The sequence below is a fragment of the Cyrtonyx montezumae genome, unplaced genomic scaffold (assembly GCF_038088225.1).
Source record: "Cyrtonyx montezumae isolate F1298 unplaced genomic scaffold, pur_monq_1.0 scaffold_5, whole genome shotgun sequence".
In the NCBI taxonomy this organism is placed as follows: domain Eukaryota; kingdom Metazoa; phylum Chordata; class Aves; order Galliformes; family Odontophoridae; genus Cyrtonyx; species Cyrtonyx montezumae.
The window spans coordinates 16,563,267-16,590,989 of record NW_027072056.1 but is presented as its reverse complement, the minus strand read 5'-3'; the positions used below and the strand labels follow the sequence as shown (position 1 = coordinate 16,590,989).

The window sequence follows — 27,723 nt, the reverse complement described above, 5'->3', positions numbered from 1 at the left end:
CATCTCTTTTTCTCTGATCTTTGTCTGGCTAAGTAAACTAAAAGGGAGTGCTTGCTGAATTTGGGAATTGTATCTGGCTCCTGTTTTTTGGCCTCACTCCAGCAAGCCACTTACATGTGTCCTACCAAACTCAAGGTTAAGCATGCATTTTACTGTCTTGCTGGATTAGAGCCATGGGGGAAAGGGATAAAAGATGTTGTTGTCATGTTTTGATTGTGACTGACAGTTTGGACTTCCCTACTCATATAGAAGTGTTAATTACTATAAGCCTGTTGCATTAACATCAACATACTCTGTGTAATTTCAAGGTAAGGGAAGCTGTTTGCTGAAACAGGTGTGTCTCCTTTTCCTGGGTGTTTAAGATTTTGTGTACCCACACCTATGCATTTTCTTTTGGTGTCACCATGTGATTTATATTTTGCCCTCTCCCCTTTCTAGTGCCCCAGTTCTCCCCAGTGGAGAGCCTCTCTACAGGTGTGGTCAAAGATAAAATTAACTAATTGTCATAGGTGCTCCAAGACTCTTGAAGTAATACAGATGCTAAAACCAAACCAAAACAATTGCTTACAATAGTAGGAAATTATGTAACGTCTTTTCCTTAGCTGAAAGAGAAGACGACTGCTAGCATATTGAACTGAGCTGTGTGTGCTAATTCTTTGTGAATCAGTGATCCACAGATATATTTGGGACTTTTTACATGCAGCTTTGTACACTGTTCTGAGTGGGAAGCATTATCAAATGGCAGGTTAGATGAAAGGTGTTCATGTGCTTGTTTTAAGACTAGATCTCCATGATGTTAGCAGCCTGGAGAGTTAACAATGTCAAAAATATCATGGCTTATCATGTGTTGCTTTCATAAAGATCATGCTGCTCCTACTGATCTTCAGCTGTGTTAAAAATGACCTGTGTCTACTTGTCCCATGCTGGGGGAAAAAGAAAATCAACTGTTCATGCTGTATCCTTGATGATTTTTTTGACTTTTTAAAACTTTCAGTGCAGTATATCAATTTAATTGCCCAAATAACAAATTAATTGCATACGGAACACTTGTTAAGTTCATGGTTTGCAATTCCTTAGAAGAACAGCATATTTTTACTCACAGTATTCATGAAGAATCAATGTATGAAAATTAATTCCTATTCATAAAAAATTAATATTAAAAAAATGAGCTTAAATGAGCATAATGCCTTATTTACCAACAGCTTTGTCCAGCTTCCTGTGCTCATGGAGTTGTAGCACACTTTACAATGTTACACAGTACAGTAAACCTTGTGTTGTGAAAAAATTACACTATCAATTCCCATGGTAAAATTTATTTTGTGGGAAAATGTATTTAATTTGTGACAGAGAAACTTGGGTAGCTTCAGGCAAGCAGCCAATTTGTGACTTTTAAGCATATTGTCAAAGCAACTTTCTTTATTATGCTCATGAGAATATTTCCACAAAAATTATACATACTGCCCTAAAGCAAAGTGTTAAGCAATATTTCACTTGGAGGTAAAGATTGAATTAATATTTGTACTACTAAGCATGCATTTACATGTTTTGCACTTTGTGCTCATATTAATTATAATAATAGATTAATCTAGACTGGTTTGAGACATATAGAAAATGCTGCTAATTAGCTTATCATTAATCCTTTAAAAGGAATACAAAAATATGATCACAGATCAAGTCCCTCAAAAATCACTCAAGAAATCACCGTTGTTCTCAGAAGGCAGATGGGAATATATGGTGATTATTGTTTCCCAGAGTTAATTATTGAAATTTCCTAAAATTTGGGTATATTTTTAATGCTAATTTTATATTAACTACTTAAAATGAAGCTACTTCTGCTTGAGATAGGTAGAAGCTTAAGTCACTTCACTTCAACATTGGCTTCAACTCCCTGCCCTTTTGTTCTGATGTTATTTAGTGAACATTTACTGTCAGTCAGTGCAAGTCTTACTAGTAAGAAGCTTAGAATAAATGTGATTGATTCTGAACAGATAGGACTTTTAACTTCAATGTGGAAGACTTATGCAATTTCATATAGTGAGCTCTTGATAACATGCCTCAATTTACTAATAACAGCAGGATTTATGTATCTCTATTGTGTATCCTTTATGAAATTTGTTAGTTTACATATTGGTTTTAAGGAAAACAAACAGAAAAGCAGCCAAACAAACACAACAAGAAAACACAGCTAAATAACTGGAATTTAGTCACTGGAAATATTTGAATGTCTTCAGTTATAAGCCCTTGAGCAAAGGTGCCTGGTCCACCAATAGCAGTAAAGCAAGGTTCACTTTCAAAAAATATTATTTCTGATCTGGATAAGAACAAAAACATTTTAGAGATTCTAAGAATAAGCAAAATTACATCAAAAACTCAAGGTTCTTTTTTAATTAATAGAGTTAAGTCATAAAGCATCTCTCTTTGGAATGTTTGTGTCATAGTGTACTTTTTAATGGGATAAGCTGGACTTCAGCATGTTTTTTTCTAATAATGCAACTCCAGCTCTTTAAACTTTCACTTTCCAGTTCAAATTCTAAAATGGAGCATTCTGTGGTTTAACTTTTTAAATTGTAAGTAGTCAATATCAAGGTTTTATTCTGAGCAATGTCTGCAGTAAGCAGACAGCTCTTCTGTGAATTTATTCTACTGAAGAATCTAAATTAGGTGTGATACGGAGTAAATAGCTCATGACACCTTGAGATTTATTTGTTTAAAATCAGGCTGGCAATGCATTATATCACGCACTTTTTACTGCTCAATAAAGCAGTTTATCGTATTTTGAAGTTTAAATGTGGATCAAAGTTCTTTATTGAATCAGCTCCTTTGAAGTTCACTGACCTGCAGTAAATTGGAATTCGTAGTTGGCTGTGCTGTTAAACTTTGATGCCAGTGGCTATTTAGGTTTAAATTTCTCATTAAAAAGTTATTAGGAAATAATTTTTAAATGTTCTTTTTTTTTTCTCCTGACTAAAAAGTTGTGGAGAGGTTAAGCAAAAAGATTTAAAAATTGAACTTCTAAGTGTGGTTTCCTCATGTATGTCTTATAAATGAGAATATTATGCATAAAATAATTTGATATCCTGGCTTCGGTTAGGAGTATGTTTGTTCATAGCTTAACTTTCTGTTAATTTTTGAACTATCAACAAACTCGCTTTCATTTTTTCTAGATTTATGCATACCAGAAGTGCCTCTTTTCATTTGTTCCAGTCTCTTCTGAATTATCTTTAGAAGATAGAGAGAGACAGCAACTTACTATAGAGTTATATTTTACAAAATCCCATTAGTATAAAAAGCTTTCTCTTGATGCTTGAAAGTATTAAATCTGGCAACTACTGAATGCCCTTTCTTACCAATAAAGTGATTTTCATTGAAAATAATTGAGATAGAATCACAGAAAATAGGTGGTGAAAGGCCTATTCAATTACCAAGAATACTCCTCTGCTTACTGTAGTAGATTCATTAATGCAGGAAAGTTGGTTCAGATTCCCTGTTGCTATATATCAGAACAATCTCACAGGAGTCTGTGGTACTTTTTCAGTTTTTTTGAAGGTTTGCCTTGAGATCTGATATAAAATAAATTGTGAGTTGAAAACTTCGTCAAAATTTAATTCATGATGAGTACTTGTCAACAGATATGGTCGTTTTACAAATGGAGCTTGGGTAGAAGCTAATGAAATGTGAGCATGTACCTGAATTGTTCTTTGTTGGATATGGTTTTAGTCTTTTCCAGAGGAAGGGAGGAAAACTTAAGATTTAAGGGACTTCTCTGCATTATCACTAACTATTTCTCAGTTAAAAAAAAGGATTTGGCATATCCTCTTTGTGTCTCAGATTCCCCCTCCACTTCTTTGGTAGTCTGCTTTTATAGTCAGACATGATTAGTTCTCCATTCACCAAAAACTTTGGGAAATCTACTTTTCTAAAAGCAAGTACTCTTCTACCTGGGCTCAATCCCAGAGTTTTGCTTGCGGATTTTCTTGCTTAGCTAGCTGTACTCTGAGAGATAAAGCAGGACGATATGTAATGTAATTCCCAACAGTGAAATACACTGAGTGAAGCACACACTCACTGCTACCAGGTTCAGTGGTGCTGATCCCTTCGGAAATACCAGGCCTTATTTTCATGACCTAATTTAATCTGACTTGGGAAGTTTGTTTGCAGCCAATTTGGAACTTTCACATTTCCCACTGTGTGTGGCAAACTCATCTGTTTTGTCCTGTAGAGAGCTCAGGTGAGCACTGATGGAGCTGGTTACATTTGTTCCACAGTATACCAGTGCATAATTCTGAATAAACGGTCTGAACAAGAGGTTTACGTGGCCACACTAAGGAGACAGCATCTCAAAACAACATGGCATCCAGACATGTTATATGTGATGTATGTGACATGGTCATGGAACTGTACATTGCATGTACATGATGTGGAGATGGCTATGGAAAATACTCACTTTTTCACTTGATTGTGCTTCCTTTTGGCTTCTGCACCCCTTTGGTGCATAGCAGGAAAGTAGGTATTTGCATTTAGTAGAAGAAATTACACTAACAGACATACATTTCATTCATAAATGTATCATACACTGTTGCTGAATAGACTGACAGACAGCTGGTACAAATGATGCATTAAACATTTAATGAACCCTGGCTCAGCTCCTGGCCCTGTTGAAGCAAATGGAAGTTTAGCACTTACTTAGGGCAGCATTTTATGTTAGTTTCTAATTGTTCGTCAACAATTAAGGGCAAAATTAGAAATGGCACATTAAAGAGAGCATCCTTTTCCTTTGGGTGGTCAGTTCATAGACAACAGAGTTGGCCAGAAGCAGAGTAGGGTGTTCAACATATTCATGGATGTGAACACCACGAAGGAATGGAATCTGCTGCTGGAGTGAGATGGAAGTGCTGTGTTGTGTGGCGGTGCTGCAGCTGCTGACTTCCATCAGGCAATGAGCCCACCTGGTGCTTGCTGGCACCTTAACACATGGGGCTCTGTGCACTGAAGTTATGTCCCTCCAGTGACTGGGCTTGTGGGAATGGAAGCAGGGTGTGCAGAGCAGAATTGTCTGCCTTGGACCACTGGGAGCCTAGGGATGAGATCTGAGATATTTCAAGTGCTACTATAAAGTGATTCTTCCTCTATGTGTGTGCTGAATGCGAATATGGAACGAGTATTGGTTGCATGAGCTCTGGCTTTATAAATCAATGGTTTGAACCAGGTTTAGGCAACTTGCTTGTACCTGGCTGAACTTTCTAATAATCTTTTCATTTAATGGGGAGAAAAAGAGTTCTTGTTTAACTTTCACGTGTGAGCATCTCAACCCCAAGCTATTACCCCGAGCAGCTCCCCCACGCTACCACAACGCGCTCTGCCGGCCGGGGCCGTGTGCTCTGAGCCCCGCGCTGCGCCCACCTGTGACGCCATAGTGAGGAGGGGCTTTTCCTCTGCAGCCTCATCCCTTGGAATCTCCTTCATCACCATGGCAACAGCCTTATCTGCCGCCCTAGAGCCTTTCCCCTACAACAGGGAAACCAACAAGGGCGAGTCAGCAGCGGCCCGAGCACACACGCAACGCGACGCGAGACGGCGCGCACCGCAGGAAGCAAGGTCTGGGTCGACGTGGAGCACGCAATCACTGTTCAAAAAGAACAATAAATCAGCAGTGAAACTCTAAGTTAGTGTCATGGTGTCTAGTCGTAGTCATTTTATTTGCTAGAGTTGCCCCACTGAAGTCAACAGAAGATTTCGTGCTGCTTCACTGCAGCAAGGCTGGCTGGAGTAATCCAGGCCAAACTGAAAGATTTGGATGTTTTTCAGGGTAGGGTTTCTGAATGACTGAGAGCTGTGTGATCAGCCTCTTGGTTTAGTTTTGGTTACCCCAAAATGCCTGTTTACCACTAAAACATTGGATCGAGTTGATCTTGCAAAGAAAGCACAGATCTTTGATTCACTGAGGCAAACTCTCCCTTAAATTTGGAAGTAACCTATTGGGCTGGGCCCAAAGCTTTTGTAACTCTAGTGGTATTTTAAAAAGTAGTTCACATAATATAAACAGTCTGTTTTTGCTAACAATATATGGAGCCAAATTCTGCTGTCATAGGTAGTGCTATGCATCTTCCAAAAAATCTTTGAACTTTATGTAATTTATTATAAACTTTTCTTAAAACGCACTTCATATACTGTAAATGTTCAAGAGAATAAAATATATATATTCAAACCTAATTTGATAGTTTAACCAAACGGAAAATGCCTTAATGTTATCTGCCACACTATCTTTATAGCTGCACTCTTTGCTTTAGAAGGCTATTTATCTTTCTAATTTACATAGATATCTGTATTTTGGTTTCTCTTACTCTTGAAGAGGCAGAAGCTGCCTGATCATTCATCAAGCATAGCAGCAGAACAGCGTAATTCTGGTTACCCTGAGAACATCCTTACTGTTGTACTTGTAAAGTTCCCATTGATTTCAGTATAGGTTTTGGCTGTGCAGAGACTGCAGGATCTGGCTCCATAAAAGCAGCATTTTCCACTACACTTGGATGTATTTAAATGCTTATCTCTATTAACAGAAGGGATTCTTCACTATCACATTATATAATAGTACTACTTTCACTAGCAATGTATTCAGTGTCCAATACAAAACAAGGAAAAAATCCGCAACAACTTCCTTATACTGAACTATGTGGTGTTTCAGAAGCATTTCATCTATTGCACATAAAAACATTACATACTATTGTGTTTTTTAGAAGAGATTTTATTAACTGACGGATCCTTAATAGGTTTGCTAGCTTGTGTAACACAACCTGTTACCCTACAGAGAGTTCTTTGCATGCTGCAAGAAATTCACAGAGCAGAAGTGTCGTAAGTTATAAGCATGCTGGAGTTGTGGTGCCTTTGATATCCAAAGAACTGCAAGGTCATTGTAAACTTAATTTAAATATATTTAATTCAATGAAAATTACTTCTAATTACTAAGCATATCAAAGGTTCTTGGCCAATTATATATTTACTCCGTATATGACTGATGCATTTCAGGTCTATGAAGCTCCTTTATTGAATGACATGTGGAGCTATCTTTAGTAGTGGTACCATGCCATTTGATATTTATAACTTAGTCTTTTTGTGCTGAGTGATAGACCAAAACAGTTATCAGGTAGAAAGGATGCATTGGAAAGCATGCAGTGCTTTTTATTTCTTGCAGAGTAAAAAACCCACCAAAGCAAAGGTCAGGTCACTTTTTTGAAGACAGAGCCACTTTTTCTTCAAGGTTTCACCTACTGCCTGAAAAGAGTCATGATACTTGTATTAGTGCCTGCTGTTAACCTTTCAGAAACATTACTGCAAAACCTTGGGAATGGTTGGTATTGTATATGACCCGTCTCATTAATTTAATGTGCATATAGCTCAATGTAGAATAGTAACTGGATGAATACCTATGCTCGTGCTGTTTTTTTAGGAGTGAATGTGATATGTAAGCTAGTGCAAGCAAATGATGCAGTACTACTTTTTTATTAGGTCTCTTTAGCCTTCTAAAAAGACTACAACAGGACAAAGTTGGGTTGATCTGTTTCTGGCTCCTCAGCCTATGATATGGAAAATGTTGCACTGAAAGTAGAAGTTGATAGATGGTCTCCTGGAAACCAAAGAGAGAGTCCAGAGTAGCTTAAATACTCAGATCTTTATGGAGAGATAATACAAGTGGCCAATCTTTTGCTAAGTCCAATTGTTTACTTCAGAAACTAACATTGGATTTGGCTGGAAGGTTTCTAAACTTGGAAATTTTGGTTGCTGTCCTTGCTATAGCGAATACTTCTGTATTCTGTCCTTACATGTGAGGTGATCAGGCAGAAGAACTGGAAAAGAATAAGGTTAATTCATCTGTGACCAGGACCACCTTTTTATTGTGTAGAACTGCAGCTGAGATGATGGCCTTTAGTATAGTTATTAACATGTTCAAAGTACTCAAAATCTTAGAGATAACCATTGCAAGATTTTTGTTTGTTTTTAAAAGAAATTGTGATTGTTTAAAAGAAAGGTGATTGTTTCTGCTTATTTATTAGGCTTCTTTCAGTTTTGTGGAGGTTTGTGTTTTGTTTAGTGTTTTGGCTTGCTGTACATATTTATCTGTTACAGCAGTTTACAGTAGCTCAAGCCCTGTAATTCTGTAACAGCCAACTTGAGGTTTGCCAGGTCTTTAAATAAGCAACTCATAAGTCAGACTTGCAAGGAAAGTTATTTTCTCATTTACATGATGGCTTAATGAATGAATCTCATCATTTTCTATTTGTCTGCAATATGTAGCTAGATGCAATTGTGATACGGGGCGTAACAAGTCTTCATAATACTCTTCACCTGGAAAACTGCATCCAGGTTACCATTTTGACAGATATACTGTAGAAATCTTATCAAGGACATGTTTGGAACATTCTGTGTCAGGCTCTATTTTTTCCTTTAAACTTCTAAAATAACCAAATGCTTCGCATCTGGGGGTTGGACTTGATGATCTCTAGTGGTCCCTTCCAACCCCTACAATTCTGTGGTTTATACAGTGGAGGAGCTGTGCTTGGAAAATGCAAGAATTAGTCTATCTTAATTCAGAGACAAGTAGAATTCAGGGATGATGTTTGCATAAAATGGGTGGTTTGTTTTCCAGAAATCTGGCTTAAACTTGTAGTAATTAGTAAACGTAAATTACTCTTTTGTGTAATTCTGCTTGAGCTATGTTTTTATATGGTCTGATGCTGAGGTGACCACAGCAAGGATCAAACTTCACAGTACTTACAGTTGACTAGAAAAAGGGAAGATCAGGAATCTATATGTGTTATTCTTGCTATGAACAGTCAGAAATCCACTCAGATTTCTGCAGGGACTTGAAACAAGTATTTCAGGAGTCATGGGACTTACTATGCCTTTTGCCTTGGAAGTAAACTGAGTATTTTGTACATTCTGCTTTTTGGTCCAGAATATCTTGGTGTACTGTATCTTTTGACTGTTACCTCCATTCGCTAAAATGAGAATCAGCTTAAATAGCTGGGGAGAGACTTTAACAGCAGATGTTATGGGAGATGCTTTAATAGTATCTTTAAGTTACAGTTGCTGTAGTTATTTATGTTATAAAGAAGAACAAATAGGGTTCCCATATATATTGAACTTGAGATGCTTGGCTGCTGTCCAGCTCCCCAGGCAGCTTATATATTTGACTTTCAGTACCAATTTAGCAGCCTATTCAGTTTTATGCACTTGTCCTTGTGTTTTGTGAGATTTAGAAGCGAAGGAACGTGTACGTCTTCAACACTGTGCAGTGTGGACATTTTTACCTCTCAAAATGGGCATGCATAACTAGATGATGGTACTCTGAGAGTTCTAGTGCCCACAAGGTTACTGTGAGCTCTTGATTTTGCATAGGAATGTGTTGTTATTTTAGATTTTTATTTTTATTTTCTCAAACTTTTCTGCTCATGTTTTATCCATATGTCTTTCTTTTTATCATCTATGCTTTTCTCGAGTTTCTTTTAGTAGTATATATTGCATCTTATCTATCATTAAAAATAATGAGAAGCCATATGGTGATGCAGTTCTGTGACCCAGTACAAGATGGATATTTAAACAGAAAACTCCCTTTAATTGAGGCTGTCAGGACATTTTTAACAAAGTGGAGTATACCTAACATGAAGTGTACATCATTGCTTTAGGCAACGTGAAGTTGACAGGGTAGAGAGATATGAATAAGCTACATGTCCTGAACTGGAAGTAGTGTTGTCAGGGTAGACCAGCTTTCTAGACCCTGAGCTAATATTTCCAGTACTGTACTTGCCTCCTTATCAGCTTTTCTGTTCACGGTGGTCTAAGCTCTTCTGACCCACAACCAAATTGTTCATTCTTATGATATTATGACAAAATAGAGATGTGTTGGCTACAGATAAGGGTATATAGTAAGACTTGCCCAAAAATAATTTACAGTAATGCAGCTAAATCAATAACAGCTGAGTTCTATGTGTACTGATCATCTTTGATTCCTCTCTTCTTTCATTCTCATTTTGATGGAATAATTTAGATTTCAATATTCACATGGAAAGTGTTGCTTTTTTTTTTACCACCTACAAAGAAAATTGCCAAAGTAAGATAATGCCTGATAAAAAGAAATCAGCACAAATGTTCACATTTACGTTTATTGGATTGTGCCTTATTTCCATGTAAATGTCAATACCATGGTTAAATTGCATTCTGGGTTTAGAAGTATTTGCACTGAAAATCATATTGTTAGGTTTTCTGGTTGGTTTACTTTGTCCACCAGTAACTGTAGCATTACATGTGCTTCCTTCAGAATTTGTATCATTTTGATGCCTGCAGATTAGTTTTGAAAGCTAAGTGGGACTACATCCAAAGCATCTCCAGTGGAAGCTCCACAGAACCCATTTCACTCTAAAGAAATCTTGAATTATTGTCCTTAATGCATCTGAAAAATACTATGACTGTGAATTGATCAAAAATCTGTCAAATTAACTCATTTTGTCTCAATTAGTCTGATTACTTCGTGCTAGTATAATGAAAATACAGTGCAAAAAATGAAGCTTGGTTGGTTTTTTTTTCCACTTAAGTTTAAAAGTTTTGTTCAAAGTATACATAAGGAACTACTAAGTAAGATAACAATTTTTAATATTTAAATAATGTTGGTCTAGCTGTAAGTAGTTTAAAAAAATAAATCCTGTAATTCAGAGCAAAGCCTGGAACAGATCTAACTATTCTGAGGTTGTTTAAGGTTCTGGTGCTTTTATGAAGTGGTTATATAATATAGCTGCTTGTGATAGCAGGCCTGGGTGAGGTGCTTCGCATCTCTTTCTTTCTATGTAAGCAACATCTTTTATTAAGGCCATTTTGAATAAGTAGAAACATTTTTCTTTAGCACTTATTTGATTGACTTCTTGATGGTTTTGAACTGCATTTCAAAGGGGTGAGCTTCCTGCCTGCACAATTATGTTCAACTTCAAACATTTCTGGGGATAGCTAGAGAATTTGTCTCCGCTCAGTGCTTGTCCTGTGAAGTCGTTGTGTTTATTAACTGGCAATTTTAAATTTGTTTGGTCATCTTCAGCACAGAGAATTAATACCAAAATATTTAGTCATTTTGAGTTGGTGTTCGCTTTGTTGGCTTTGGGATCACGAGTCCCAGTCATAGCATGCAAATAGTAATGCGTGTTCTGAGTTACAATAAGGCATTCCTCTAGTACTTGTTCAAGTGGAATTCAAGGTGCTCATAGGTTCATAGGCTCAGATCATTTGCAAGGTAAACAGATTAGTGATGAATACACTTTCCAGTGTTTAAGCACATGCATAATGCACACAAGATGTGCGAACTAGTTTGCTCCAGCACAGAATGCACTGCTCTCTTTCTGATGTGTTAGGGGTTCCTTGCCCTGACAGCTGCTACCCATGTTTAAGTGGCATTATCTCCTGCAATGCTCACAGAACTTGGGCTAACAGTCTATGAAGAAAGATTAAAGGCTGTACCATCAGTCTGTGCCTTCCTCCTTTGAGACAGAAAAATTGCTGTTGAAACAGTTTACTTTCAGAGTAACTAGAGGGCTAGAAGTTGAATCATTAGTAAGAATCTTTTAATTTTTTGCCTTGAAGCAGCCAGTAATGGTATTTGATTTGAAAACTATATAAGAATTACATAGCTTTTACATATTTTCTTCTATAAAAAATCACTTTGTTGAATTTTAGGAGCTAGAAATCAAAATTATTTCAGTTCTTTTACTGAGGGTGTTAATCCAGAATAATGAGTCAACTATTTAATTCAGCCAAGATCAGTTTGGGCTACAAGAAGTGATCTATAGATGTAGGACTTCTGTGATACTGCAAATACTCCTCAAGATGTAATACTGCAGCTAGGCAGAACATGGAGCTGATGATACAGCTGAGTGACAGAGCTGGTAATTTTCAGAAAAACTGGAGGTTTATCGAAGACCAGGAGTGAAAAATAACCCTAATAGGAAATTCAAAATATAGAACATGAGTCTGAACAAATGGTTGATTACAAGACAACTGTTTCTGAGCCGGTTTTATATAAAATGCTTTATAGGATAAAAACAAGTTGGTATAGTGGTAGGGTTAGATCTCAATGAAACTGACAGCTGTTTTCATTTAGCCTCAGACAGCAGTTTGAGCTACAAAGCTTGGGACAAACACCACTTTCTTTGCATCGCAAATGTTTATTAGATGTTGGAAATCTTGATTTTTGACAGATTTTGCTTGGATATCCGTTCACAATTCTCTACTTTTTAACTTTTTTACTGTGGGAAGGGTTCCCATACTCCTGAGAATCAACACTTTTGAAATTAATAAAGCAGAAGCATAAAATGTTATCTCTAAGCACCTTGTAGCTTTCTGTCTTGAATCCCAAACTAGCTTTTGCAGAGAAAAAAAAGAGGATGATCGCTGGGGAGAGATAAGTCTGTGGGCTGCTTTTGTCTCCAAAAAGTGTATGGGCACAGCAGATGACTAGAACTGTGCCTAGAATATGATGCAAGATTGTGGTGGTTTTTTTATGTGTGGTTTTTTGGTTTTTTTTTAATGATACAGACTCTAATGTTAAAATGATATAATCTTTGCTCAGTCTTCCTGTAAAATAGGAAAAATGCATATTTTTCCCAGTGTTTGCTAGCTGAAGCACTTTACTCTTCCTCCAGTTGGGTGTCATTATGAATCCATTCATTCTATAGCTGTACACCTGCACAACAGAATGGAACTGGGTCCCACTTGCCCACTCTTATTTTTGTGTATGATTTCTGTAGCTTGAGCAGAGACTCGGCAGAAATTTAGAAAAAGAGGCAAAGCAGTGCAATTTAAAGGAAAAATATCTCTCTTACTGAGCTAAAAGAAGGCTCTGCACGCATACTAATCTGATCATATCTGGTAGTTACAATTCTATGAGAGACTTAAGATAATTTAAATCCTGAAACTGAGGTCTTCTGCATAGAAAAGAACTGGCAAACATGTAGAGAGTGTAACAAATTTTAATCAAAACTGCTGGACGTGAAGATTTTCTGTTGTTTCCTCTGAGTTTTATGTTACCAGATGGAAAAAAAAGGCTGTTGCTTAATGGTGCTGTAGGGATTGTTTTCCTCTGAAAACCTTGAAAGAAATATTATTTAGGAAAAATAAAACTGATGTTGAATGAGGCAACAGGTCAGATGCCATGTTGCTTCAAGATTCAGAAAAAATTCTGCACTCTATTTTGAATACTAAGATATTCAAATAAAATGAGTTGGCAGATGTCTCTTGCTAGGTGCCTCATCTCAGAACCATTTTAAACAAGCATTACTTCTAAAATAATTATTTTTATTCTGATTTTGTTTACAAAGTGACAGCTTGAACACAGAAGATGGTTTGTAATGTATTCTCATTGGTATTAACTCTTACTGAAGATTAGGATGAAAATCTCAGGATTTGAATTCTGTAAATCTGGGGTAAATGTTATGTGACCAAAATCCATGCCTTCAGTTTAACTCTTTTGTGTAGTGATTTGTGTGTTACATGAGAAGATTTAATTCTGCTTAGCATTTCTGCTTTAACTTCGGCCCTTCATTAAAATAGATGGAGGGGTATGGTCTGGATTTCTTTTGAAGCAGATTGCAGTTACTTTCCCCTCAGACCTGTCATTAGTCCTGTACATATTAACTAATAAGAAGACATCTTACTGAGCGATGGGATTGGATTCAATAGGTCAGGTTAGTTATGATTTAATTTCTTTTTTCTTTTTTTTTTAAGATTTAATTCCATGAAATGACTGTGTTTTCACCAGCCAAGTTTCTGGACACTACAAGGATGCATTTAACATTTTCTATAAAATAAACATTTGATTTCCTCCATAGTAGAAGCATTTGGTACCCTTGAATTTATGATGTCATTTTTCTGCCAGAACTTAAAGATTTGAGTCCTTTCTACAACAAATGGAAACTAAAGTAGAGCTGTTACAGCACTTCGGTGATAAAGAGGCCTTAGGCTATATCCTTGACCCCAAGTTCTTTATTCTGTGCTGTCTGTTCTTGGTAACAAAGGCTTCTGAGTCTTAGTGTACTTACTGTTGAGAATAAAGCTCTATTTTTAATACAGTGTAGTAGGATATGTTTACCCCTTTATTTTTCTTCCCTAAAAATAGCAGGTTGCCATTTATCAGACAGTAACAGTAGTAGAAGAGGCAGTGGAATAACGGTGTGACTGCAGTATAACTTAATGCCCCTGACCTGGTGATGGCCTCTGTGCACAGTTTCTGCCCTGGAATGATCTCATCTGAAGTATGTTAATGCTGCAAAAGCAGCCTTAACAGCGTCGTGTAAGCCCATTTGGAGGAGATTATGCCACTATCCCTTCATTTAGCTCTTCGTTTATCACACAGTCTAGAAGCCTTCAGGAAACAAGTTCTTAACATTGAGGTATTGTGAGCACAGTCTTAAGATATTCTTAATTAATTGGTGTGTACTACTAGTTGGAGAAGGAACTTCACTAATGCTGTAAAAATGTAATTACAAAAATAAAAAAAATAAAAATTAAGGCACAAGAAAGTAATTAAGACCTAATGAGAAGTTCAGCTGTGTCTTGGGCAGTTAAAGATTCATTCATCTATCTATACCATTTTCAGCATACTGGGCCATATCCATTGCATTTCTATAAAAGTACTCTTTTGTATTACCCTGCTTGGCTTCTATGGACTTTAGTTCGACTCCAGTGACAGTGATCGTTGCTGAGTCTGTGCTGCAGGAATCCAAAAGCAACATCTGTATTTCAAATAGCTAGCATACTGCTAATACCAGATACACTTTGTTCTCTGTACGAACAGGAACTTACTGTCTTCTGTATCAAGTTTATGTAACATAGAAGTAATATTTGTCATAAATTTTACCTCATTTATTTATTTCTATATGGTAACAAGCATCTATTAAAGAAAAAAGTAGGTATTTGATGTTTATATTTGTTTTTAGAATTCTGTAAGCTGGTAATAAAAAGAAGCTGTAATAGTAAATTTCTTTACAGAGACATTCTGGATTCTCAAAACTTCCTGATTGGGATTGCACATGTAAAATGTGTTAAATCATCAGTTATATTTGTTGTGATGCTTCTTTAATGCTTTCTTGGGGTGGAAATGGTACTGCTTGTATTTCAGAATTGGTTTCTAGCACATAGACAATCCCTTGGATGAGTTGTAGGTCTAATTAGAGGATTCTTTTTCTTCAGCTAGGGTGTCAAATGCTGCACCAGTCTGCTGTACTGGTTAGAGCTAAACTAAATCTTCCCCATAGCTCAGGGAATGAGCCCTTCTGGCTGCAGAGATTAAGTCGTCTGACAGCAGCATGACAGCCATTGTTGTTTCTCCTTAGAGGTTGTATTAAGAAAAAAATCTGTATTAATCTTGTAGTCCAGTGCTATACAGTATTTGTATGCCCTTCCACAAGAACACATTTGTTTAGAATGAGCAGTTCTTGAACATCAGTATAAATCTTGGTCAAGTTAAAGAGCAAGAATGAGTGAATGCATTGAAGTACTTGAAGACCGCCTCAGTAAATGTTCTTGTTATGAGAGGGAAAGCAGCTTGCTTCTGTTTGCTATTTGTGCTATAGCCAGGATGTAGCTGACAAACACGTGGGAGGGGGTCAGGGTACATCTGGCCTCCTCCCATGATGAGGTGGGTGCTCGGCCTAGGTGGGGAGGATGAGATAGCATGTTTGAAATAGGAGGTATCTTGGCTTTGTGTTCTGCACAGAGGGGTGCATCTAAGACAGCAGGGGAAATGAAACAGTAGATTTTCTGTCCAGCAGTAAGTCACTGGTCTCCTGTGGATGTAGCTCTATTTTCTGCCTGTCTTAGCTTTCCTATTGGCAGTGCTAACATCAGTCTGTCATGCAGCACTATGAAATTTCACTGAAACAATATGCTGCTTTATTTCACTTTGAAAACCTGGTAAATAAGGGAGGCTTGATCCAAACGTGACTCTTGCCATTAAGTGTACAGCGTTTCATGTTAACGAGACCCTGGTGAAATTATATGAAAGATGACGTTGTCAACTTGGATCAGCAACAGTTAGTTAACCAAACATATAGGCATATGCTTATACTGGCAAGGAGTGGAAGGTTTTTTTTCAGCCTGGATCGAATGAGCATAACTGAGGAAAAAGAAGCTGTCGCAGATGGTGATAGCAGTGAGAGGCCCAGTGGCACGTGCTTCAACCCAGAGCTTGCTCCAGTGGAGTAACTGCGGGAGGTAGGATAATATACTGAACAACTGCCAAAATCCCAGGCTGTAAGAAACAGAACAGGAATCAAATCATTACTTCTCCTGGATGTTCATGAGCAGAAAAGATGACTGAGAAGTGCGTGTGATGGTCACGAGGCATCAGTGCCAGAGAGCATCAGACATAGATGAGGGAATGAGGACTTCCAGGAGTGATGCAGCCTGTGGTACTGGCATGGTGTAGGTCTGTGTTGTCAGAGGAAGGATGAGCACTATGTACTTATGCAGAATGCTTGGCAGAATGAGAACATTGCAGTGTTTCCCTGTGCAGGGAGGTGTTACCTGGCTCCACTCAGGAGCTGCCTTGTCTGAAACTCAGCCAAGCTGTGGCTGAGCTGAGTGTATGCAACATGGTTAGGATTTTCTGTTCCCTTCCTTTTCACACCTTAATATAAAGTGCCCTTGGAATCATTAGCAGCCAATAAACTCAAGCAGCTGATTTGTGATTGGTGAAGTGAAAAGGAGAGCTTGGAGCTATTTTCACACTTTCCTTCCTGAACTGAAATGTCCTCTCATCAACCATACTTGAGTTTTTCACATATTTTGTCTCATTTCATTAATAGAATGAATTTGTTGGGTCAGTAACAGTGCCAGTGATTGAAGACAGTTTAGCTAAGGTAGACCAAGAACTTTTTCTTATTCTGTATTACATGAAGGGCCATCTCCTTTCAAAAATTACTGTTACCCTGAAAAAAACCCTACTCTTTCTTTCATGCCTCTTTTTTCTCACAAGTAGAGGAATACATATAGGTAGCCCAAAATTAGTTGTTAATACATACAAAGCATTGACTCTGTGCAGAAGTGAGCTTTTTGAGGATGTGTGCATCCAACGTCCGGGCAGTGAATATGAGCAGTGTGTGTATTTTGTGCTGTGATGTGAAATGTCAGTATTAAGTTTCCTTGTTGATTTGTAAAGCAAAGGCTACGTGCACAATTGGTTTTCTGTGCACAAGAGAAAGGTCAAGAACAAAACTCAGCCTTGTTTGTCTCATAGCTGCCCAGCGTAGAGCTGCTATTGCCAAGTCTGATTTCTTTAGCCTGCCTTTCAGAATTTCAAGCTAGTTATGTACATCTAATGAGAACTGTTACAGATTTCAGCAGATCGTGGACGGTTTTCAATTTTTACAAATACTGTAGAAGCTCAGAAAAGGAGAACTTGGCAAGGTTTTTCAGTAGGATTTTTCTGTAGCATTAAGCAAGTAGCTTTACATTTGGGGGCTGTGTGAGTCATGTGGAGCAGTAATGCTTAGTAATTCCTGGCTTTTAAAGCTGTAAGACTGTATGTGCTCATCTTAGTTAGCTACGTATATAATAGTGACCAAAAAAGCTTTGTTTTATACATGAATCTCATAGGGATTATTCTCAAATATACATTTATGAATAATGAAAAAAATCAGTTCATAGAATTTGTCGTTCGCAGCTCGTGATGCTCTCTAGTGCTGTCCCCAAGTGAGAGGAAATTTGCTATCTAGCAGACCCCTTAGTTCAGAGAAAAGCAAAGCCGAGAGACTGAATTAATGCCTATGCCATGAGCACCCAGAAGCCATTCTGCTATTCGCTTTGCCACTTCTCCTCCCCTTTAGTGGTGCAGAATGCTGCTACACCCAGTGACTCTAGCGACCTGCTCTAGCAACACTGCTACACCTGCTGGGGAGTTAGCAAAGGTGTTGTCTTTCTTCTCCCATGTTCACGCTTCAGGTTAGGTGCGATGCTGCGCAGAGAGGATTTCATGAATGTACATTTCAATTCTGCGGCATTTATCATTGGCCTTAGAATTCTCTGCTGACCTTCCTCTTTTTTTCTTGCCACTTTCTTCCTCTTTGTAGTAGAGCCCAAAAGGTACCAGAGAACCTTTTGTCATAATAGTGTTATATTTGAAATCATCACTTGCTATCTGTTTCAAGTTATGATTTGTATACATCTTTCTAGTAAAACACGTATTTGTATATGTCCTATCATAAATAGTAATGTAAGCTGATCCTTTGACCCTCATTTTTACTCTGCTGTAAATATATCAACACTTTGAAATTCGTCCTCTGAGAACTGCATGCTCAATGAGTCAGAACTAACATTAGGAATTTCTGTCATGCTTTTTGAAGCTTGGCCTGATGTATGTTGTCCACTACCCTGTTATACTGAATATCATGCCTAGAAACAATCAGCCTGTGAAATACTCTCTAATGGAACTGATGAGTTAGATATACTGCAGACCAACAAAGCACAGCTGTGGCTTCTTACAAACACAGATTAGAGTGCAGCAGCTATTGTACAATGTTGGAAATTCTCCTGACTCATGATTTTATTTAATATTATTTAGAAAAAGACATTTGAATGGCCTGAAAGATGGAGCACCTTACAAAATGCCCAAGCAGACCTGTGCAGTGGGGAAACATTACTTTAAGGTGGATATCTGCCTACAGAGAAGATGGTGGTCTGTTACTGTAGGGGACTGGACATTCATGTGAATCTGTGTTCCTTCATTTTTAGTTTTATTTTTAAAATAAGAGCGTGACAGTTTTGCACAGAAAATCAATTCAAAATGAAGGCCAAAAATCATCAAAAAAGTATCAAATTAAGAGGCTTATTTCTTTCTTACTAGATAAATATGTCTTATCTTTGCTTAGTTAATTCTTCTTTCCCTGAATGATGCATCAACTAAGAAACTTTGTCTTGACTTGAGCTTTGCATTTTTGTTCTCTCCCAGCAGGACAATTGCATTTCAACACCAGCAGGCTTCCCACCGTACTGGATCTATAAAAAGATTCTCTTACTGATTCATCTTCTAAATGTTTCCATGACACAGTTTTGATGTTAAAACAAGTGTGGAAGTGTGCTTTATGGCACATGAATCATGTGACAAAACTTTTGTTGACAAACTAGTACAACAGCTGTCATGGGGTTATTATATCTGTCACAATGAGGCTCACTAAGGGAGCAGGTAAATGCACCCTGAAAGATTACCTATGCCTTGAACACAGCACTCTCCTTTTGTAAAACTTGAACAAAGAAATACCAAGCTGTTTTTGTCTCCTTGGGAGAGAAGATTTTATTCAGAAAACAGATGCTATATTATTTTCTGGGTCCCAGACTGTGCTTCAGTGATGTAAGTTATGAAATTCTGTCTTTTGTGCTGAGCTATACCTTAATTCATAGTGCTAATAAACAGCAGTGTCTTGAAATGAATTGGCAATGGAGACTTGCCACTATCCACACTTTTACCTTGAAGGCACATTCTGTCAATGAGTGCTGCTGATCTGTAGCTGTTACATTTTTCCTCAAATCTATGTTCATTTAAACATTTGTAGAAATTACATGCAGCTGTCAGTCATATCAGTTTATCCTTTCCGATGAAAAAGAAATGTGGACGTTTATAGTCAACTTACATAAGTTCAATCAAAAGTGATTTTTTTTTCAGAGCTTTCTACTTTATGCTGCTTATTTCTGGGCTGCTTTCACTGTTTTCAGTGATGAATTGCAGAAGAGAAAAACAAATTTTCAAAGCTTATCTCTTTTCTTGATAGTGCATTTTGTAAGAACTACCTGATGTCAGCAGCAAGTGGAACAAAAGCAGCAGGAGCAGAGAGATGTAAAGGAATCTCTGAATTTGATGGCAAGGCTTAGCAATCAGCAGGAGATCTTCACAAGATCTCCTTGCCTGTTGGCTCTGCAGTAAAGCGGAGCAACTCCTGAGAGCTTGGTGGGTTTTTTTTTGTGTTTTTGTTTGTTTGTTTGTTTTTTCCTGGCATCCTGCTGGGTGGATGGATGTGAGGAAACTCTTCTCCAGTAGAATATTCAATTAAAAGTGATTCAGAATTGTGAACCAAAGCTAGAGGACAAATGGGAGCATTCTGGTAGAGTGCATCCTTGTGATAGGTGGGTTGAAAGACAAAAGAGAATGTGGCACAAGGGGTAAATATCAAGCATGACTGTCCCTTACCACTTGCAAGGGAAAATATTTTGGTTAGTAATGTGAAATAAAAGATGAAACTATATTTAAACTGCAGCCATTATTACTGCAAGAAATCTTTTACTTTCCATGTATGTAAAGTAACTGAAGTGAATGAAGGGCAACAAAAACGCATTCTGTTTTCCTTCTGTGCTGCTGGAATTCTAAGCTGTGAACAAAGCATTGAAAAACAATACCATTTTTCCTTCTAGAAATCCCCAGCAGTTGCTAGCTTTTGTAGAGTAGATTGGCAATTAGCTGGCAATTAGCAAGCCAGGTTAAAATGCAACAGATACTCCTATTTTAAGTTTTTACACTGCTGTCTGTCCAAGTTGGTGTTGCTATGTTGCACGTCCATGAGAACCTGAATGCTGTGTGTTCTGCAACTCTTTCCTCAAGCCAATCTTTTGGTAGTTCACAGCAGGAATAGACAGTTTTGCATATCCCCTGTACTTCCATCAATGTCTGAGTAATGCAATTACAGAAACTATGTCCCATGTTCTAGTCATAGCTACATGTGGAAAATGAAATCCTATATAGACTCTAAGTATATCCATCTATCTGAACATGTATAAAACGCAAATCTCACACATCTAGATACTAAATATAATGCTCTATTAATAGTTAGGGATGTGGTACGGGCCAGTGTTTGTTATCTGCCCTTAGAGCATTAAGCTGGTGGAACTGAGGCAGTAGTGATAGTCTGACCTTGTAAGATGGTAAATGCTCACAATCTCATTGCCCTCTCCAGCTATAAGGGGTGCTCAGCAAATCCTGTAAGCAGGAATTATATTTACCAAAATAAGTCCTCCTTCTCTTGTTGTAATCAGTCATATTTCTGAATCAGTCAGAAACATTAATATTTATTTTTAAAGGATTCTTAAAAATTGGCATACAATTCCTGTTCATCCAGTACAAAACAATGTCTGAATTGAAATTTCTAACATAATCTAAGCATAGTTCCAATCAATGAATGAAGCTCATGAATATATTGCATGCATTATCAAGAATTATCATCATGAAGCATCATGAATATTTAGAATGAGAGAGCCTGAAGTCATCCCTCGTTAGTGTGCACAGCTGCAGGCAAGCCATGGAAAACCTGGTAAATACTCCATATCAGTTTTACTTTGTGTATGTGTTTAATAGATATTGACAGATGTCACAATCCTGTTTTCAGTTTCACAGCAACTTGCTGTTTCAAAGCAGGGATTAAAAGTTTTCTTATAAATAGTGGCTTATAGAGAATGGAGACAGCTGTTGAGGTGAAAAGTGCTGAGGTCAGACAGAGGAAGGGAGAACACAAATAATGAGATGTCAGAAGTGAAGGAAAAGACTGATGAGATCGTCAGCCCTCACAAAGTGTGCTGTGGGATGAGCTCAGCCAAGGGCTTATAGGAGGGAAAGGTGTTAGACATGATGAAGTGAGATTATAAGCATAGTCTCAGCACTGAAAGTTCTGCTTATGTGCTTACATGCATAGCACAGATTTATTTATTTATTTATTTATTTCTAGCACATGGTTGTGATTAAAAGCTTGGTGGGGGTAAGAATAACTTATCTCCTTTGGATTTGATAGCCTGAGCTTTCTGAGGATTTTGCCATAGAAATTGTGGTATATACAGCTTAAAATGCATGGGAGCAATCAAGAGCTACAGCTAGTGGAGCTTGGGAACTGTGTCTTCATAATAACTCATCATGGTGCACTTTCAGCATTTATACATAATGATTAAGATCTGTGGATTTAGGAAAACTTCCATTCAAGTTTGAGCCATCTCACAGCCACTCTGAAATCTGAATAGCAGCAGGCACATTGCTCTTGTGGTACCAGCTCACACCTGCAACCTCTGCTGCATGTGTGGTTTGAGGGCTGGAGAAATAGATCTGTTTCATGGTAATGTTTTCAAGAATTTTATGACAGTGGGCAGATTATAAACATATGTTAGTACAATCTGTATTTTAACACCCAGTCTTTGTGTTACTTTTTGTAGTGATTATCTTTTTCTAATTGTGTTGTTGGGTTTCCAGCAAGGTATATCATCTTGTTGCTTTCAATAGTCTCACAAGACACATCCAACTAGGTATAGTAGTGGCAGATCAAGATCCAGTTTCCTAGAGCTTTCCTCAGAAAGGGTGATGATGATGGCATCTGTTCAGTGTCATCCAAAAATGTTATTAATTGGAGAAGCCTTTGCACTTTGTAGCATAAACTCATTTTCAGCTGAAGTTTTTCTGTGTCTTGAAAGCTCTAAACAATTCTGCATCCAGACTTCAGCTGTTTGTGGAAATGAGCCTGGACTTCCCTATTGAGGTATAAAGTTAGAATTGGTAATAAACTGTGAAGGTTTTGTCTTAAGCCCCAGAAACATATTGTACACATGTGACATTTGTGTTCCTACAGCTCTGCATCTTCATGCAGTGCTCTTAAAAAATACCACAGCTGCTTTCTGCAGTGGACATTTTTGTGTTCTGAGGCACAGTGGTGGTTTTTCTCATTTGCTTGTTTTGCAGGAATATTTTAGCTGAACTTTACACATTCTGTGCTTTATTCTAGAGAATTAAGCTTTTAAACGTGTGCGATCTACCTTGTATAATGAACTTCTTTTCCTGCTCAAATTAGTAGAAAGACTTGGTGAAGCGACACATTTCATTTCTCCAGAGTGGAATCTTATTTGAAAGAAGCTGTGAAAAAGATACAGAAGCTGCAGAAACGTATGTGGGACTTCTTGAGCTTTTACTGTTGTATGATCATATTTCAACAATATGCACCCATTTACAATGGGTCCTGACCCATACACAGTGCTTCTCTAAACATACCCAGGAGTGTAAGTCTGTTTGAAGATTCAGCTGGTAGGTTTCATGCTACCATGTTATTCTACCTACTGCATATGGAAAATATCAGGTAGTGACGAGAGCACACCACAATTCTTTCTGAGAACAAAGGATTATCACATAATCAAACACTGAAGAGTAAAAACTGGAATTAAATTATTAACATCCAGAGTACTAATCAGCCTTGGGAGTAGCCTGTGCAGTTTTATGGTATACAATCCTCTTCTTAGATGAAGATCTTGGTGCACAGCATGGCTGTGGTACGTGTGCTGTGATGGGAGCAGCTGTTTATCACAGTATCAAGCAGCTGAAAAATATCCTGAAGCTGAAAATCTACTCTAGGAGTGTTTATTTTTTTCCCAAGAGGACAGTTTATTGACAAAGATTAAAGTTAATTTTGGAGCAGTGTTCAATAGTGTAAAGAGCTTTATCTTTATTTTTCTCCTGTCTATGTCTGCGGGCCTTGTGAAGCTAATTGGGTCTCTTGGCACATCACGTTGCACAGCGGTTTGGCCTTACCCATGTTGTGAATTCAGCAAGCTCTTTTCAAAGCACTCAGGTGTTACACGGCCTCTCCTGGGAATGTGCTGCTTCCTGAGGAAGGCCAGGTGCCTTGTGCCTCCTGATTCTGTCTGTAACTTTCAGTACACCCTCCTATGAGCTCCTAGCTCCCAAGTGTACAATGTATCTTTGACAACAAAAAAAACAGTAGTTGTACTTGTGTTGCAGTACCCTTTAAGTCAGTTCAAAGTACATGCAATATATGCTCTAGGCAATTGTGGGTGGACTTTTGCATCCATGCAGGGGAAGGATTTGGGTCTGGTTGTTGATAGAAGCACTGAAGGTGGAATTGCTGATAGCTGAGTACAGCTCCTCTGTTCATAAGTCCAGCTGAGATCTGTGCTGTCACCAAGTGATCTCACTGATCTGCTACCAACAGCCTAGTGTGGGTTTGGGTCCAGCAGGAGACTTGCCTTCTGCTGGCCATTCCTGGAGGAAAGCTCTAGGCACAAGCAAGAGGAGCAAAAATCATCTACTTTATCGTCATCGGGTCTAACACCACTTCACTTAGCTATTCACTGTCAGCTAATACTGTGATTCAGCCTTTGCATTTGTTCTATGGAGGAAGTAAAGGACACAACAGCATGAAGCTGGAATTAAGCTGTTGAAAGTGCTTCCTATGAGCCACTGATACATCCTCTAACTTGCTCAAGAGTTTCCTTCTTCAGAGAAATTATTAAATCTCATTTGCCAGAGAGCAAGTGAGCTTTGGTCCTTGGGAGCTTCCAAAGAGTTCCTTCTTTTCCAAAATGCAGCATGTGGCTGCAGAGCATGCGTCTGAGAAGTGGCCAAAACAGCTCTGTTGAGATGGAGCTTCCCAGAGGATTCCCTCTGAAATAGTTCATAATCAATTTTATGATTGCTGCTGATAGTGTAACAGCTGTGGTTTGTAGGCACAAATGGCAGAAATTAATTGCATTTCACTGCAGTGATATAATCTGATGCTAATCCCTATTTTTAATCTGGTTTGATTTGTTTTCACCAGGAGGAATGATGGGTTTGATTTGTTTTCACCAGGAGGAATGATGGTCCAGTCTGTGGCATATTTTGAAATTGATACATACGAGCAGTTCTGTTGTGCAGCGAGGACAAGGGCTCATCAGTGCATTTCCACAGAAAGGAGTGTTATGCAAGACAATCACTTGAAAATTGTAAGCAATTTGCTCCTTTATTAAGATACTAAGAGTAAATTTAATCTGTTTAATAACTGGTTTCTACCAGTATTCTCATTAAAAGAGGATATATCACTATCTTCTAAACGTTAAAAAAATGTTATAATTATGAGGATTGTGCTGAATAGATGCAGGACTTTTTTTTTTTTTTTTTAAACTGGAAAAGGTACTAACTAGGGGAAATGTAAATGACTGACCTTTAGATTTCTGTTGGAGTTTTGAATGTGTGCCTTTGTTTTGAGAAGAGAAATTCTTACATGATTTGTGTTGGAATTGGAGAGGATGGTTTTGAAAACTAAACCATGGAATCAGGATTCTAAAGAATTATGTGCTCCAACTACGTTATGTCAGAAGGCTACAAATGAGGAGTAGTTTTAAATTGTCCTCTCTAGTAAATTCACTGTGTTGATGTATCTACATCCGTTTGTTTTTTACATGTAAAATTCTAACAGAAAAACAGCCACTCGCTCTGTCTTTGTTTTCATTGTGTAGTGGTTGATTTTGGCTGTAAACTCTTCGTGATGGTGCACATCATTTGGCATAAGCAATCACACAAATGCTCTGACAGATCCATGCTGAGTGCATCTTATTGCTATTATATAAAACTAATCACTGCTTGTGTACCTGGTGCAGGCAGGCTCTGCCTCCTCTGCTGAACACTGTGTTCTTTTCCATCATGTTAAATGTGATATAGACACTGGTCCCTATTTGCATCCTTGCTAGAAACCCATGATTAATGGTGATCTAATACTAACCAGTTTCTGGTGCTAGATTGCAAATCATGAATAATCTTTTCACCATCAGTGTCACTCACGTGGCCATAAAGCTAAAATAAATCTTCAAAAGAAAGAAAAGCGTGCTTAAAACAGTAAGAAGTTAGAGTGCAAGCCTTTTTCTCTAGTGAGTATTTGATGTAAATAATGGATCTTAAGCTGCATTACAAACGGCATGACGGATGGGTTGAGCATTCACTCCCTTCTTCCTGTTGAGAAATCACATGTGAGCAGTCCTCGATTTTCAATTACAGGCTTTTTCTTCAGAATTATTGAACGACTTCTCATGTAAACATGCTTCAGCCTACTGAAGGATTACAGATTTGTTTTGAATACTCTGCTTCTGTGAGGTTTGCTGCCTTTAAGGATGTCGCATTGGCACTCTATTCCTTGGTTGGATGAATATGGTTCTAGTAAGGACTTCAGAAATAAAATCAGAGCTAAAACCATTTTTTTTAACAGCTGATAGGGGAAGATGGCTGAGTAGGGGATCTTTACATATTCTATTCTGGGTTTCTTGAACTGAACATTACTTAGAGGCATCATTAGGAGTAAAAAATATCTTGCATAATATTTGATGTGGTGAAGCATTAAGCGTATGTATGTGTATGCATTTCTGTGTCAGGATTTAAGCCTCAGGCATTGTGAGCATCCATTCAAATCTTTCTCTTAATCATTTAAGCATTGGCTTCTCCCGAGCTGTGTTAACCATCATCAAATTTGGTAAGCTACTGGTGCTAATACACTTAGGAGGAAAGAGTGTGCCAAACAAATTTAGCTTAGTAAATCTTTCTTTTTGTGTCAGAGATACTGGTGTTGTTTTGGTGCTGTCTTGGCACAGAAACTTTTTATAGGGATATTTACCTTATTTAGGACAAAGGATATGTTAGAAGGATAAGATATGATGTTCTATAGGTAATGAGGATCTTGCTATAGGTAGGAGATGTGGTAGCGTGTACCAACTTCCATAATGCAAATCCACTCTTTTCTTTCTTAAATTGTTGCTGAGCATAGCTGAGTTATTTAAAAGGTAGGTGGGTCCCAGACATAACAGCTGCATAAGAACATGTGTACTTTCCAAAACAAAGAGCACCCAGACCTTTTTTCAGGGGTCTTTTTTCACTTTCTTGTAATGTTCTTTACCATCTGTCATTGTCCAAGCTAAAAGAGTCTGAAATTTTGCCAAAGTTGTGTATTTTGAATGCTATTATCCATTCCCTTCAAGACTTCCACAATTGCTACAGTGCCCCTAGTCTGGCTGTGCAGAATTCTGTCTGGATGAAGACTTTAAAAAAGAAATGTATAGCCAGTTAATGTAGGTCCTTTAAAGTGAGTTTTCTGCACGTTTTTTGCCTAGCAAAGCTGCTGAACCTTGATTTTATAAACCAATCGCAAAGGATTTGCTCTATTCATTACTGAAATACGGCGAACTGAAATGCAATTGCCTTTTAGTTACAAAGTATACAGCAGTTTAGGACAGCAAAGAGTAAGTCTGTATCTTACAGGAGGAATTTATTGCCAAAGTAAAAATGGAAAGTATATTATCTCAGCAGCTTGAGAAACATCAGAATAGCACTGTATTGCACACAGAAAATGCACTAGATCAGTTATAATTACTTGTGATAGCCTCAAGTTCTGAAAGGCAATATAAATGCTAGAGAGACTTAATATGCAAAAGTAGATGTAAATGTAAAGTGAAAGGTACTGCAGAAGATTAACGTTACTGGGTAGATCAGCACTGAAGCCATTTGTAACAACTTGATAGCAAACTTTTCAATCTTATTTCACTGAGGCCTCTTAGAACTTTTTGAGTTACAGATGCATTAAAATTTCAAAAATGTTAATAAAATGTATTCTCAATTGTTTCTGTGGATTTCAGTGAGAGTTTTGACTGACCACATGTGCAGCTTCTGAATGTTATTTTAATTTGCTCATCTTGTGTTAAAAGAAGACTCACATAGGCAAAGAAAGAGCTGTCTGAGTGATAAAAATGTCATCCCTGTCAAAATGACAATATTGTCTATAAAAGCCTTGGGAGCTTGCAAATGTTTCATTTGAAGCTCTTTATTACCTTTTGGTTTTATAGGGTTTTTTGTTTTTGTTTTTTCTTAAATATATATTCTTCCTGTTTTTCTACCGAAAAAGTCATGTTATTGTTAAGACT

The 27,723-nt window shown here is 37.7% G+C and overlaps 1 protein-coding gene across 3 annotated transcripts in view; it reads right to left on the bottom strand.

Moving 5' to 3' along the window:
* The window catches only part of PEX5L (peroxisomal biogenesis factor 5 like), an 88,750-nt gene that overhangs the window by 28,554 nt on the left and 32,473 nt on the right, over positions 1–27,723 (bottom strand). For 2 of the 3 annotated variants that reach the window (XM_065748364.1, XM_065748365.1), the window contains exon 1: positions 5,401–5,499. The exons of the other annotated variant lie outside the window; for it this stretch is intronic. In XM_065748364.1, the coding sequence (XP_065604436.1) occupies positions 5,401–5,469 (69 nt within the window). In that variant the 5' untranslated portion in view covers positions 5,470–5,499. Of the gene's footprint in view, positions 1–5,400; positions 5,500–27,723 lie in introns of those variants that run through there. 3 annotated transcript variants of the gene reach the window in all.